Here is a 16,869-nt window from a genome sequence, read left to right on the forward strand (position 1 = left end):
AATTTTGTTAATGGAGGTTAGTTGATTTTTTTATTAAAAAAAAAAAAAATAAAATTTTATCCAAGTGCTGAAAATTGCAAAACTATTTTGCAAACTTATTTTGGCTAGAATAAAAACAGTTTTTAATTATTATTATTATTTTTTGTTGTTGTTGTTTAATAGTAGCAATAAATATAGTACAATGATTTCACTTAAGAGAGTGTACATTTCCCATTGCTAAACATTTTTTTTTTTTATACAAACTATAAAGTAACAGAACACAATAATAAATAAAAGTTTCATCAAATAAAATATATGAAAATAACAGGAAAAATAAAAGGGTGACATCAATTCAGTTCACCTTTATTTGTATAGCGCTTTTGCAATGTAGATTGTGTCAAAGCAGCTTCAGATAAAAGGCCATGGTAAATTGAAACAGTGTCAGTTCAGTTTTCAGTGTTTAAGTTCAGTTCAGTTCAGTTTAGCTCAGTTCAGTGTGGTTTAATAATCACTACTGAGAGTCCAAACACTGAAGAGCAAATCCATCGATGCGCAGCTCTACAGATCCCAAACTATGCAAGCCAGTGGCGACAGTGGCGAGGAAAAAACTTCACCAATTGGCGAAAGTGAAGAATTAAAAAAACCTTGAGAGAAACCAGGCTCAGTTGGGCATGACCATTTCTCCACTGGCCAAATGTCTTGTGCAGAGCTGTAGTCTAGGCGCCGGAGGCTGGACAATGCTGGACCTCAGCGAAGACTCGTCTGTCTGTTGTGTTTATTTTGTGGATGGGAATTAGATAATAATTTTATATTTCTACGAAGATTGGATGCAGCAATCTAATTTATTCAGTCCTCTTGGACCAGAGATTTCTAAATGCATTATTTTGAAGTCGAAGGGAGATTGTCATTTTTTTCATCACATAAATATTACATACTATTTCTAGCCATTCTTGGGTTGTTGGGGATTCAGGAAGTAACCAGTGTCTTGTAATTGCTTTTTTGGCTGCGATTAATGAAATATCAAGTATTTTTCAGATTTAATAAATAACCATGAATTGAAAGGGTAGTGTAATATTAAGTATGTTTAGTTTTTCATTCTTAAAAACCATTTTAAGGTCAATATTATTAGCCCCCTTAAGCACTACATATTTTTTTCGACAGTCTGCAGAACAAACCACCGTTATACAATAACTTGCCAAATTACCCTAACCTGCCTAGTTAATTATATTAAGCTAGTTAATTAAGCTGAATAAGTAATTAAGCCCTTCAAGCTGAATACTAGTGTCTTGAAAAATATCTAGTCAAATATTATTTACTGTCATCATGGCAAAGATGAAATAAATCAGTTATTAGAAATGAGTTATTAAAACTATTATGTTTAGAAATGTGTTGAAGAAATCTTCTCTCCATTAAACACAAATTGGGGAAACAATAAACAGCAGGCTAAAAATTCAGGGGGCATCATAATTCTGACTTCAACTGTACATATAAATAAATATACATGCACACCTTTTAGCAGGGGATTTTAAATGTGGCAAAGGTGATTAGTGAGTAGTCATCAATGCAATATAATGTAATTAACACATTCAAAAGAAAAAAAAATCTGTGTGAAATCTTCAGATTATCATACCAACATTTGCATTGCTAATTGTTAAAAGCCCCCTTTTAGTTTCCTTGACCTGCAGGTCAGGTTTAAGCTTGGTTAGCTTGTTTTTCCTGTTTAAAAACAGCAAGCTTGTAATAAGGAAAAGTACAGGACTCGCAGATGCCTTTTCATTAATGCCCGCCGTGGGGCACATTGTGGTTTGCACAAACTCTAATTCATCTAATTTCATTGTCGTCTGTCTTATTTTCGCGTGGCTGTGCCTTTCATTTTATTGGAATCTCATGCATGCTTTGAACACAACAGAACAGGTACTTTTCCATCTGAGGATTTACAAAACGCCATTCATTTGTTTTGAAAGGTTGCAATTGGACATTGTGTGCTAAGAGTCACTACAAGGCTGCACGATTGTCGCAACAGCTATTGTTTATATGCACGATTAAAGCATGCAGTCACTATCAAGTCTGGACTGAGCTTGTTTTCATTGTGTGTTTGTGTGTGTGTGTGTGTGTTCCTGACACACCCGTTGTAGGTACACCGAGTCCTGCAGTTTGTGCTGGTATACACGTGCCCTCTAAACACCATTGGGGAATCCCCTGTGTTCCTGTTCCTACTCAATATAACCTCCCTGTGGCCACTAGAGGATCCAGAGCCGAATTAAAACACTCAGCGTTAAAGGGACAGTTCACCCAAAAATGAAAATTCTGTCATCGTTTACTCATCCTCCACTTGTTCCAAACATGTTTGCGTTTCTTTCTTCTTGAAAGAGGCAAATTAAGTCAATTAACTAACTATTAGCTATGACTCTTGTCTCAAATAAACATCTCATTTGCTGATTATTATTAGTTAGTATGGTGTAAAAAAGAATAATATTGGGCAACACGGTGGCTGTGGTTAGCATTGTTGCCTCACAGCAAGAAGGTCGCTGGTTCGAGCCTCAGCTGGGTCAGTTGGCATTTCTGTGTGCAGTTTGCATGTTCTCCTCGTGTTTGCATGGGTTTCCTCTGGTTCGCTTTCACTCTCGTGGATAAGGAAACGTGTTGTACGCGCAGACATCTATTAGCCTATATATAATTAATTTCGTTTGTTAAGCGCAAAGATTTGTTTCAAAACTATTTCTAAATTCAGTTCTAATTTCCAGCAAACGAATAAATAAACAATAATAACGAAGTGTGGTCAAACATCTGAGTTATATCCAAATACACATGCTGTGCCCCATATGGTCTAAAACCTGAGAGGTGGGCAAATCTAAGCTTGTTTTTAATAAAACAAATATAAATATGCATATAATGAATAATACTGCTAATAATTATAACATTATACAAAAGGAAATTGTCATAAATAAACTGAAAAAGCCCCCCGAGATGAAGACGGCATTAAAGTATGGTTTTTATATTTATGTTAGTAAATCATAATTTCTGTAATATTTTAACCCTTTAATTCTTTTTCATATGTAAAGATATTTGTGTATTGCTGTACATCCTGTGTGTATTAAGCATTGTGTAAGCGAGGCGCACAACTAACCCGCTCTGTGCTGGACTTTAGACTGGCTTTGTTCTGGTCTACAGAACAGTCTATTATAGTTTCTCAAAATAGCAATGCGCCAGCAAAGAGCCTCAACACTCCTCCTTTTTTAGATCAGAACGCCTATGGTCGCACATATGAGCGCAAATGCATTAGCTATTTAAACAGCGTGGCGAAAAACGTCAAAAACGACTCTTGCGCCGAGCTAAAACTAGTGAACAGCAATTGCGCCGCATTGCGCCGGGTGTATGATAGGGCCCCAAGTGTGGGGCATCTGAAATATGGGGATGCCAAATAATGCTTTAATCAGTACTAAAAAAAGAAAAAGTTGATATTTAAGTATTATTCTACTAATAAACAAGTACTTATTAGTAGTGGAAATTGGTCCCCAAACTGAAAACTTACCCATTTTTTAACGACAATGTAAGTCAATGGCTATTGGTTTCCAATAATCTTCAGAAAAACTTATTTGAGTTAACTCTGTTGGAAGCACATGATGGTTAGTAAATTTGCGTTTGTAGATGAACTCATTCGTTAATTTTCCCTTGATTTAGTTTCTTATTTATCAGGGGTCACCACAGCGGAATGACCCGCCAACTATTCCAGCACACGTTTACAAAAAGGTAATGACAAAAAGTCAAGACAACACATTTTTATTTCTCCTTTTTAAGAAAAAAAAGGGAAAAAATACAAATAATAAATAATAATAAAATATAATAATAAAAAAATACAATAACAAATTGGAACTTAAATGAACAGTTGACTAGTCACATATTTCCTTAAAGGTCACATTAACAAAGACAGATCCGTTTACACACAACGCGAATTTTTATGTTGCTTTTGTTTATTTTACTAAGTTAATCAGGTTTCCACTATTTTTTTTAAGTTATATGAGGTTTAACATAATATTTTTAGTCAGTTTGATAGAAATAAGTTGATGACTAGAAAAGTTCATTTGATTCATCAAAAAAATTCAAGGCAGCAAGATTTTTTTACAGTGTATGCAAAATATATCTGTAAATTAACAGTTTTCCGTATTTTTTATTTATTTATTTTTTTTGAATTGCCTTATGGGACCTCCATCAAAGTTTGAAAAAGGGACTTTTATTGCCTTTTATATAGTTTGACGTGATAACTTGTTATTGTAAATTACACTAAAAAATATGTTGCTCACTTAAATTTTTAGGTTAAATCAATTTAACTTTACGGTAATTTTAACTTGCATCAATTAAGCCGACTTAAAACATAAATTTACTATTAGTTTAACTTAACAAAAATGAGTTGAAACCTGATCAACTTTCTAAAGTTAAAGTAACAAGTTTTCATGACTTTTTATAATGTAATTTTTCTACAGTGTATGCTACAAAAACCTGGCAATAAACTACCAGTGCCTTTCCAGTTATTTTACAGGCCTAATTCTCTATATTTTTAAATACTGGTTCAAACTTAATATTAATAAAGGTCTCTGTGTTAAACTGCAAAGTTGAATTTTCAACATCAAAAGTCAACAGACCAGAGATAAAGGTCCCATAATGCAATTCACAACCGTAAAAAAAAAAATACAGAACCGTTCCGGTCTGTCCGTTCTTTGTACCACGCTTAAATAATCTAAGATGATTTGGCAGATCCTGGATCTTTTAATCTTGATAATTGATCTCTGGCTAATTTGGTTCTTCAAACAAGTTCGCAAATCAGATTAAAATGTCTGGATGAACTGATCTGAGATCGCTGCGTGTGTTGTGAAGGACAGATCTATCTATCCTCGAAATCATGATCAGCAGTGCAACAATTGGCTGACGGCAGAGCAGCGTAATAACATCATCTGATTAATATTTAATTATCCATGGGAGCCAACTTACATGAAATTCGTAGTAAGCGGTTTGTTATATGATACGCAATAGCTTTCTACATTTGATGTTGGCTGCAGGCTTTACATATTTTACATATTTACATATTTGATATCGGTAAAGGTGTCTGCAATTTTTGCGAATAAATCAAATCACCGTCATATTAGCTGTCAAAACATGCGAACGACTGCATAAATTATTTTTCGTAAAAAAAAAAAAAAAATAGTTAAATAATGTGCATGTCTATTATCATGCACAAATTGTATAAAGCTGGTACCTTATGCGTTTGTATCTAAAAAGTCCATATTAATGAATGTTCTCTTTGAACCCCTTACGGAGAACCCCCTGTCACAGTCTTTGTACTTTTATTTCGGAGTTCAGATTGCATAACAGTTTCATATATATATTTTTAAACATCAACGCAGTGGCGCAGTAGGTAGTGCTGTCGCCTCACAGCAAGAAGGTCGCTGGTTCGAGCCTGGGTCAGTTGGCGTTTCTGTGTAGAGTTTGCATGTTCTCCCTGCGTTCGTGTGGGTTTCCTCCAGGTGCTTCGGTTTCCCCCACAGTCCAAAGACATGTGGTACAGGTGAATTGGTTGTCCATAGTTTATGTGTGTGAACGAGTGTGTGTGGATGTTTCCCAGAGATGGGTTGCGGCTGGAAGGGCATCCACTGCGTAAAACAAATGCTGGATAAGTTGGCAGTTCGTTCCGCTGTGGCGACCCCGGATTAATAAAGGGACTAAGCCGAAAAGAAAATGAATGAAGGAATATTTTTTAACTCGTCAATAACCAAATCCAGCTAATCGAGTAATCCACATATGAAGAACAGAGCCCTGTTAATTAACAGATATTTATTACAGTGTTTCTCTTTATCCCTCCATTACAATTTAGTTATTTAGATGCTTGAATCCCATTTTCATTGGTAATCCGACATATATAGATAGAAGTCTCAGATTTCCTCGTGCGTCATGCATATTTGAATTTTAAGTCTAGCAATAAAAAACAGTATTTATATTTAATTAAATACACAGTAACATTTTAAATAGATGACAATTTTCATCAAAGTTGTCCTAAAAACTTGTGAACAACACTTATTCTTGTCTTAGGCCAATTTTATAAACTTTTTTGATCCACTTCAAATCTTGACTACTGTATCTCCACTCGTTTCTATGAGAACTGCAAACTATGCACGTTCTTACTTAAAGTGAAGTGAAATCCAACAACTCTGATAGCACATGCATAGTTAAAACCAAGTGAAAATTCATGTTTGGGGTAATTTCCTATGGCCAATGCATCGAGCGATTTAAAGAGTTGAATAACTTCTCGTTACTAACCACTAACCCCCACCAAAACCAAAGAGGAATTCCCCAAATATCCGGCTCCCCTTCCCCCTCGGGCGGTGTTGACCCTCCCCCAGCACTCTTAACACACTCTTAACAAGATTTCTAGCATGCAAAGCAGCTGCGCTTATTCTTGCTTTCAGTCCTTTGATTTAGCAAATAGGTCTCTTAGAGGAGTTTGCATTGGAATATGAAAAGAAAAAAATCTCATGCTTCAGGCAGAACTGAAAGCTCTGGTTTCCAGCTACCTGACAGTCCAAGAATTCTTGTGGTTTTGATAAACATAGCTCTGCGTGTGAGATTTGTGTATTAGCTGTTGGATGTAACTTCTGTGCGATGTTTTGCTCTGTGCTTTGAGGAAGAATGTACAGAGTTTGCAAAGTAATGAGTGCAGATGCAAGCATTTATACTATTGCGAAGTTACTCTTTCAAATAAATGTAGAATAACTTTCTTTTTACTCTGCTACTGTTGATGCCTAGCATTGGTTATGGAAGCAACAGAAAGACCAAACACATGCTGCCCTTATCACCACATTTCAAACTGAGGGTTGCAATATTAAACAAATACAAACAAAGACTTTCAAGTTTCAAGCATCGAGTCAATAAATCATTTGATGGCATATTAAAAAGACTCTATTTAAAGATCACGGTCAGCCCCAAAATACTGATTCATTTTCATTACTAATCCTTTGTTCTACTAGGTTTTGCTCATTTATAAGTAAGATGTTTTTAATGGTTTAAAATAGAATACATTTTAGTATGATCACTTTTTAACAAGTCAAAAAAGTGCACTGTTAAAAATATCTGTTAATTAACAGTGTCTATATTGTATTATTCACATGTGTTTTCTGTTTATTTACTGTTGCCGTTTTATGCTAATAAAAGTCACTTTTTAGGAACTTTTCTTTTCAAAGTATATTCGCGTGTAATTGGTGTTAATAAAGTTAAAGATAGTGAGAGCGTAAACAAAACACGACTACCTCCTCTAATTGCTGCTGGAAGTCCTCCACTTTTTACAAACTTTTCAAGGTTAAAAGTTGTTGTGAAGAAAGATCAAGGTCTCATGATGCAATTCAAAGCATAAATAAATGGAAAAATAAAAGCATGAATCACAAAACATGGAAAAACTGCTAATTTACAAATCTTTATTACAGTGTATGTCCTTTCATTTTCGCGGAAATACTGTGTGTTATGCAGAATGGACATTTATGGGAGTTTCTATTTAGCTTTGCTTATTTTAATACTTTTATAGTACTTCAGCTGAAATATAGTTTTAAAAGCAACATTTCCAATAATTTTTTTTTAATTGTCTGATTTTATTTCAGTGTTTAACTTCACAATAATAACTTTAGTTAAGTTTAATAGTAGCGACCCTGAACTGATACAGATTCAATGATTTTGCAAATATATTTAAATATTTGGTTAATGTAATCAATATTTTAAATAAATTAGTTGCTTTTCGTTTTCTATATAGTTTTTTTGGTATTTTATTTCTTTTAAAAACTTAATAGGTTAATCTTCAGCTATTATTTTTACTTCCGTTTTACCTTCAGTTCTTCAGTTGAAACTTATTTTGTTTAGATTTGAAGGTACATTTATCATTTTAAGTTTGGTTTTACATCTATTATTTGTCTCTTTTTAGTTCATTTATCTTTACATAAACATTTTGTAATTGTTTTACTTTCGTTCATTCAGTTTTTGTTATTAAAATTTCTTTAAAAACTTGTCTCAAGCTATTATTTTTACTTCCATTTTACCTTTAGTTCTTCAGTTGAAACTTATTTTGTTTAGTTTTGACAGTACATTCATAATTTTAAGTTTGGTTTTCCATCTAATTTGTGTATATTTTTTAGTTTATCTTCACATAAACATTTTGTAATTGTTTTAGTTTCATTCACTCTTCTCACTGCCTCCTCATATAATCCAGTCATAACTTATATTTAAATGTATAGTATTGCTATTTAAATATAATATAATTCATATTTTGATTTAGTTCTTATTTTCATGTTTTTCTTTAATTATTAATTTATCTCTAAGTATAGTTTAAAGATTTATAATTTGCGTTTAGCTCTTATTTTTATTATCCATTTCACTTTTCGTACTTAACTTTTTTTATAATAATTTTTTGATTTCAACTTATTTCATTTCATTTAGCTTCAAAGGCAACATTCTTCTGCGTATGTTTGTTTTTCATCTATTGTCTTTTCTTTCAGTTTTATTTTACTCCACAAAATCAGTTCGTAATAGTTTTAGTTTCATTTAACAATAACATATCTCACAGCCACAGTACTACTGGCTCCGTTACCAAGTCAAAAAAACAGAAATCTGAATTACTATTAATATCAATATATAATAATATTACATTACTGTTTGCTTAGTTGCAGATAATGCATTCACAAATCTTTTATGAAATGCCTCAGGATAGTTTCGTGTCTGGATAGTACCTGACACTTTTACTTGTGTAATATTTCATCAGGTCATATGCATTTCCACTCCGTTTTTGCACTTTGTCCACCACTGATGAGCTGTTCGCATGACTTTGCAATCACTAAAAGCTAATGTTTAGTAAATGAAAAGCACATGTGCGGCTCCAAAGACTGACAGGTGAGGGAGTGACCTGGCCTCAGTTCAGCTGGAAATTCCCTCACATTGTTTACATGTTATGCCAAGGACATTTCTAGAGGCATTTTCTTGAACGACAACAAAGGAGAAGGAAGTTCTTGCTTTTTTTTTTTTCTTCTTTTTTTCCCTCAAGGGGCCTGTTGTTTTTGCGCTAAACACAACCTGATCACACTTTTGCAGGTGAGCCAGGTGTGGTCAAATTTAGCCTGAAGCACTTTTGTGTGCTTGTAACAAATGCTTGAATATCCCTCATGCCATGTAGCAAAAGCCAAGTATACTTTAACTTCACAATTGGACAGTGAAGTTGTTTTTATAATGCTCTGACAGACAGAAAATGCTGTGTTTAGAGTTTACCCAAGTGTGTCCACGCTTTTAATTCATGCTTAGTTGTTGTGTTTTGTGTATGGTTATGAATGTACATATTTCAGCTCCTCGCCTAATCTGATTATATATGTAGGGTTTTGTAGACTTTCAGGAAGGATGGCTTACAAAGATTTGTCTGTCTGCTATAAAAGTCACCCGTCAGGCCTCGTGATTTTCCACAAACAGTCCTGAATTTAAAGGTGAAATGTGTCATTACTGTGGTACTAGCATGACCAACTGGAAATGCTATCATAATTATTTCTCTAGGAAGATCTATTTACAGACCTTAGTATTATTTATGTGCTATTATAGTATACTAGTATATTATTTTGAATATATTACAATATTTAGCGTATGTATGTATGTATGTATGTATGTATGTATGTATGTATGTATGTATGTATGTATGTATGTATGTATGTATGCATAGTATGTGTATACAGACGTGGACAAAATTGTTGGTAGGCTTTAATTTTGTTCAGGTCTGTTTCATGAGTTTGCCTTAATTATTTTGATGATTTTGTTTTATTTTTATTAGTTTATTTTTATTAATTTTGGTTTAATCATTACCTTTTTCAGTTTTACGTTATTTCAGTGACACTGTAGTTTTTCTTTCTTTTTCTAAGGGAAGGGTACCAACAATTTTGTCCACACCTGTATAATATAATATAATATAATATAATATAATATAATATAATATAATATCATATAATATAATAAAATATAATATAATATAATATAATATAATATAATATAATATAATATAATATAATATAATATAATATAATATAATACATTTACCTGTATATAAATTATTTAAATTACCTAAAATGTTTTACTTCAGTTTGTTGTCAGACCGTCATTACTTATTTTTCCATTTGTTTTTGAATGATCTTGTAACATTTCTAACATTTATTTTACAACACAATTATTTCCTATTTTACAGTGTTATTTAATGCTTGTCCACTATAAGAGCTAACTGTAATGTCAGTTCATCATAAAGGTTTTCAGCTGTTCTCTTTTGTCTTGTGCAAGTCTGGTTGCTTTTTCTCTTGTGCAATGTTTGTGCTGCACAACAGCAATGTGAAGAAAACTCCCTCATCTATCAGGCAACTGTCCGTTGCTCTTGTGAAGGACGGTTAACCGAGTCCCAGATCTGTAATGTCACTATGTACTGTATGTGTGTATATGTGTATGTATATGTTTATGTATATATATATGTATATATATGTATGTAAATATATATATAAATGTGTGTGTATATATATGTATATATATATATATATATATATATATATATATATATATATATATATATATATATATATATATATATATATATATATATATATATATATATATATTGTGTATATATTATTTTTCCATTTGTTTTTAAATGATCTTCTAACATTTCTAGCTTTTGTGTGTGTGTGTGTGTGTGTTTCTATATATATATATATATATATATATATATATATATATATATATATATATATATATATATATATATATATATATATATATATATATATATATATATATATATATATTTGTGTGTGTATATGTATATATGAAAAATATCTAGTCAAATATTATTTACTGTCATCATGGCAAAGACAAAATAAATCAGTTATTTGAAATGAGTTATTAAAACTATTATGTTTAGAAATGTGTTGAAAAAAATCTTCTCTTCGTTAAACAGAAATATATATATATATATACATTTTATTTATTTTTTATTTTATTCTATATTTTTAAAATATTTTCATACAATGAACTTTCAGTAATATGTGAATATAATAAACTGTTCAAGTGTATGTATAAGATTATGATTCCGAGATTTTTTTTTTATGATTGCAACTTTACATGGAATTTTTTATTTGCATATGATACAGGTGAACATCAATACAGAACATTAACATATGAACATGTTAAAATAAAAATGAAAACATCATATAAATGTATATGCATAATATGTCAAATAAATTAATAAATAATCCAAACAAAAACAAAAGGGGGGGGGTTGCTAACATTGTGGTTCACAGAAATATTAAAACCCTGCATTTTTTACCGTGGACAATACTTCCATGTAGACTCCAGAAACATATTTCGAAAGCTGCAGTCTTTGGGTTTTCAATTTATAAGACAAGTTAGACGATTCTGAAAAATCTTTTTTATTCACTTGTCCTAACCGCAAGCTCTGTGATGTCTTTACCAGATAATCATGCATCACTCTTCAAAAATATTGGATGTCTTTACATTAACGTAATTCTGGATTACAATCTGCTCTAAATGGTCTCTTAGCTGTCCAGTAGAATCTACAGTTGCAGTCAGAATTATTAGCCCTCCTTAATTATTAGCCCCCTTTATATTTCTCTATAAAAATAAATATTGACCTTAAAATGGTGTTTAAAATAATATAATGGCCAAAATAAAATAAATTAGATTTTCTCCAGAAGAAAAAATATTATCAGACATACTGTGAAAATTTCCTAGCTCTGTTAAACATCATTTAGGAAATATTTAAAAAAGGATGAACAAAAATACAGGAGGGCTAATAATTGTGCCTTCAACTTTATGTACACTTTTAAACTGTATAAAACATGTTTTAATATATCCAGACATGAGTTTTAACACTTGTTTGTGTTTTTTACAGGAGCTCAAAAGCTTCAAGAGTTTTGTGAAGCAGAGGCCTCCCTTTGACATAGTCATCGATGGTCTTAATGTGGCGAAAATGTTACCTCATGCCGCCCAGTCTGAAACGGTGAGTGATATGGGTCACATTTGGACATTTCAACACAGGCCTGGTTTGTTTTGGTGACCTTTAAAATCACAGAACTGGCTAGACACTCAACCTACTCTGATTTAAAGCTGTGAAGGTGGAAATAACAGCTGGCTGTCTCAAAAATTACCCAGTCTACCTACATGCTTGAGCTTACAGTCTGTTCAGCAACTTGAAGTCAAGAAAACAACTAGTAATGAGGGTCAGTGGTTCCAGCAGGGGGCGATGATGAGTGTTTTAATGTGGTTCAAGAGCTCTAATTTCTCATAGTTTCCAACCAGAAAGACCCCCAGTTACTCATATGAACGAAAATAGGGAAATTTCAGTGTCCATGCACAGAATTAGCTTGCCTACAAGCTGCTGTCAGTCCCGGTGGTGGCTTTGCATTTGGTTATGCTCCTTTATAATAGTACCTAAGGGATTTTTTTTAACCAACAAATAGGTTAGTATTTTTAGATAAAAACCCACACCCACTCGTTACACCCTTAGCCACAGTTAACAAAAAACCACTAACTTTTCAATGACTTTTGTGTGGCTCTTTGAGGATTATCTGACTAACACTAAGGCAAAACAGTCCAGGTGAATAGGGTCAAAAATTGACAAATAGGTAACAGTACATTCTCAATTTCAAATATTAAAGGGATAGTTCTCCCCAAAATGAAATTTCTGTCATTATTTATTTGACTCATCCTCCGGGGGTTACAGGGGGGTTTGGGGGGTGGGATTGACCCACCTAATTAAGGTTTGATCCTTGGAATCTAAGAGAAAATTCATTCTGATCTGTATCATAAATAATAATGTTAATAATAATTAAAATAATAGATATCCATTTGACCACCCCTATAACGGCTCAAACCATTGTTAATGCATAATTGCAACAATTAGTGTATGCAAGTAAAATAGTCATTAAACAGTCTGAAACCGGCAGATTTAGAGCACCACAAGTTCACAACATTGTGTTATATTCCCAGTTATCCCTCTATGCCCTATTCATTTAGAACATTCTAACATTTAAACTTGGAATTATTAAAACAAAAAAAGCATTAAAGTCATCTCTCTTAGGTATAATTTGCTTTCAAAGTATTTTTACAGTTCAGTTTTAGTGATCTTCATGTTTACAATTGCGCTGTCTTCGCAGTGCACTTTGAAAACATTGATGTAATTTTGAACACAACCGTGGCTAATGACAAAAGCTAAGTAGGTGACCTATTATTTAAATGCGGAATTTATGTTACGTCTCCAAAGCTTGTGAAAACAAAAACACAGCATACGTTAATGTATCTCTACTGTAAATGACATGGGCCTGTTGGTTAGCAGATTTCTGCAGTGGTTTGCATGTGTCAAATTGTAAAAGTAGACTTTTCAAAAAATAAATAAACAATATCCTACTTAATAATAATAATAATAATAATAATAATCCTAATAATAATCATAGTCATTAGTATTATTAATTTTATTATTAAAAATAGTTTTTTTTACATTTCCTAATAAATAATAAATATTAAATTTCATTTCTTAATAAATAGTCTCATTATGCATTTATTTATATGATTTATATATGATATTAGAATACGTGTTAGCTTTTGTAAGTGATTTTATGTGTTAGAATAGAATATGAAATGTCCATTTATGTGCCATTTACATACAGTATATTTCAATTAAAATGGAAAGGGAGTGCATGTTTTTACCAAAACTAATATTGGATCTTTATTTTAATGCGTGTGCATGTAAAACAATATAATTTGCACACAAAAAATTATGGGGTTCTTCTCTAAAGAAGTTGTTATCACCCCGTTTAGAGCATCATTATGGGCGCTTTACGTTATAACTAACGTGGTTTTAAACGATGGATCTGCGACAGAGAAACCACGTGTTTTGGGAAACACTCATCACTGCATCGTTCATTTCCCAAACGAAGCATCGTACTATGATAGTTCAGCCGCGAGTTACATCAGGGTTTGAGAAACGCACCCCAGGTCAGAATACACTAAATATCCCACAAAACACTGAAAACCTAAATATATTTGATCAATAAATTAGATGTAATTTAGATAAATACATAAATTTGAAGAATATATTACACAAATATATGTGTAATATGTCATCAATGTATAATTCGCTCACTGGATATACTGGAGAATGTAGGAAAAAACTTCCATTGACCTCCATACTATTTTTTTTTTTCCTACCATGAATGTCGATGGCTGTTATTTCCAGCATTCTTCACAATATCTTATTTTATGTATAACAGAAGACAGAAACTCATAAATATTTAGAACCACTTGAGGGTGAGTAACTTACAGTGGTTTGAAAAAGTGTTTGCCCCCTCACTGATTTCTTAATTTTTCCATGTTTGTCACACTTTAATATTTCAGATCATGAAACTAATTTAAATATTAGTCAAAGGTACCACAAGTGAACTCATTATGCAGTTTTGAAATGAAGGTTTTTAATATTAAGGCAAAACAAATGACAAAACTACATAGCCCTGTGTGGAAAAAAAAGTGTTTGTCACATAGGAGGGTTTTGAACATCAACTGCCTTTTCTAAGGTCATGCCACAGCATCTCAATTGGATTAAGGTCAGGACTTTGACTAGGCCCCACTAAAGTATTCATTTTGTTTCTTGTTAGCCACTCAGAAGTGGATTTGCTGGTGTCCATTGGATCGTTCTCCTGCAAAAACACTTTTTCCACACATGGTTATATAGTTTTGTATTTGTTTTCTCTTAATATTAAAAACTTTTTTTTCATTTACAAACTACATGATGTGTTTGCTTGTGTTATCTTTGACTAATATTTAAATTGGTCTGATCTGAAAAGTTAAAGTATGACAAACATAAGAAATCAGGAAGGCCAAACACTTTTTCATACCACTGTAAATATCATTTTTGAGTAAACTATCCCTTTAAGACAGTTGTTTTGTGTTTAAAACCGTTAATTATGTAAACGGAGCATCATTAAATATGCAAACAAAGTTTTAAAACAGAAGTCAGAACAGTGGATGCAGTTAAATTCATTCTTTCATTTCATTGACGTTAATTTGAGTGATTTTCATTAGGTGGATTTTGGATATGTCATTTAATAATGCATTTAAAGGCCACTAATCAGTATTACTCAGTATTAACTAATCAAATAAATAAACATGATCAGGCAAGTTATTTAAAAACAAACAGTTATCAGGCCAGTTGCAGATTTTAAGCTCTTTAGATTTTAAATATTGTATAGTAACTTCTGAAAATAACTTTTAATAGATTATCTGTTTATACAGAAACACTTTTGTTTGTGGTGAGAGAATGTACACCTAAAATGAGTTTTTTTGTAGAATTCAGTCAAATATTAGTTAATATAAATTAAATGCACTCAAAACTCTTCATTTAGTCTTCAGAGTTTATTTAATGTGTTAAGAATGTTTATTTGAGTAATGGGATTTCTGTTTATAAGAAAAGTTATAAGATTCTGAAATTACGTATATTTTCTTTTACATTTCTTTCAAAATTGTGTAATTATCATATCATTTTGTAAGAAGGTACCAGCAGATTTCACTCTGATAATCGGATATCAGCTGAGAAATTTAGTAAAATATTTAAGAGAGTAAAACTCAATAGCGGAGAATTGTGCCTTAGTGCATTAAAATGTTGCTATAACATTGAAAAGATGAAATAATACTAAAATAATTAAATGCGTTGTGTACATGAAAGCAAAATAACACAAATTCATAAAACTGAACAGCATAATATAGATTTAGCCTATAGGAATCAACTTTTTAATTTCTATCTCTGTGTTTTGAAATGTTTTTACAGTTTTAGTTAAAGATTTGAGTAAACATTTGGTCATTTTTATGAATACTTTTCATTTAGTTTAGATTGTATTATTTTACTACAGCGTTATGGTCTAATATATAAGTATGATTTGATCTGATTATACAGAAATGCTTTTGTTTGTGGTGAGAGAATGTAAGCCTAAAATAAGATTTTTTTTTATTTGTAGAAATCAGTCAAATATTAGTTAATATAAACTAAATGCATTCAAAAACTCTTAATCTTCTAATTTAATCTCTTAATTTAATCTACAGAATTTAGTTAATGTGTTGAGAATGTTTTTTTAAATTCTGGGTAATTTTAATTAAGTTAATTAAATTACATTTTTAATCTAATATAATTTTTATTAATTTTAACAGAACAAAAACGCTGCATTTTTTTTTTTTTGCCTAAGAATCAACATTTAATATATTTTATCTGTATCTTTTCTGAAATATTTGTGCATTTCTATAGTAAACATTTGGTCATTTTTATGAATTTTCGTTAAGTTTAGTTTAGTTTGTATTACTTTTGTACACCTAATTTAACAGCATAAAGTTATGGTCAAATATAACAAGTAGTAAACGAGTATGATTTGATCTGGTTATACAGAAATGCTTTTGTTTGTGGTGAGAGAATGTAAGCCTAAAATAAGATTTTATTTTTTTGTAGAATTCAGTCAAATATTAGTTTATATAAACTACACTGAAAAAAAGTGTTGCATGCAAAACTGTTGCAAACAATTTATTTGTGTTGAATTTAAACAAACAAATTAAACTGAGCAATGTTCAACTTAATTTGTTTGTTTAAATTCAGCCTAATTAAATTGTTTACAACCACTTAACGTAAAAAAATTGAGTAAATCCAAGGAATCATCTTTGAATATTTTTTCAGTGTAAATGCATTCAAAAAGTTTTAATTTAATCTCTTAATTTAATCTTCAGAATTTAGGTAATGTGTTGAGAATGTTTATTTAAATAATGGGTAATTTTAATTAAATTAATTAAATA

General features: G+C 31.4%; 1 protein-coding gene across 1 annotated transcript in view; it reads left to right on the forward strand.

The window, feature by feature from the left end:
- Positions 1 to 16,869, forward strand: part of prorp (protein only RNase P catalytic subunit) — a 41,972-nt gene that overhangs the window by 9,479 nt on the left and 15,624 nt on the right. The window contains exon 4 of the mRNA XM_056476484.1: positions 11,936 to 12,043. Coding sequence (XP_056332459.1) covers positions 11,936 to 12,043 — 108 coding nt within the window. The remainder of the gene's footprint in view (positions 1 to 11,935; positions 12,044 to 16,869) is intronic.

The sequence above is a fragment of the Danio aesculapii genome, chromosome 17 (genome assembly GCF_903798145.1).
Source record: "Danio aesculapii chromosome 17, fDanAes4.1, whole genome shotgun sequence".
NCBI lineage: Eukaryota > Metazoa > Chordata > Actinopteri > Cypriniformes > Danionidae > Danio > Danio aesculapii.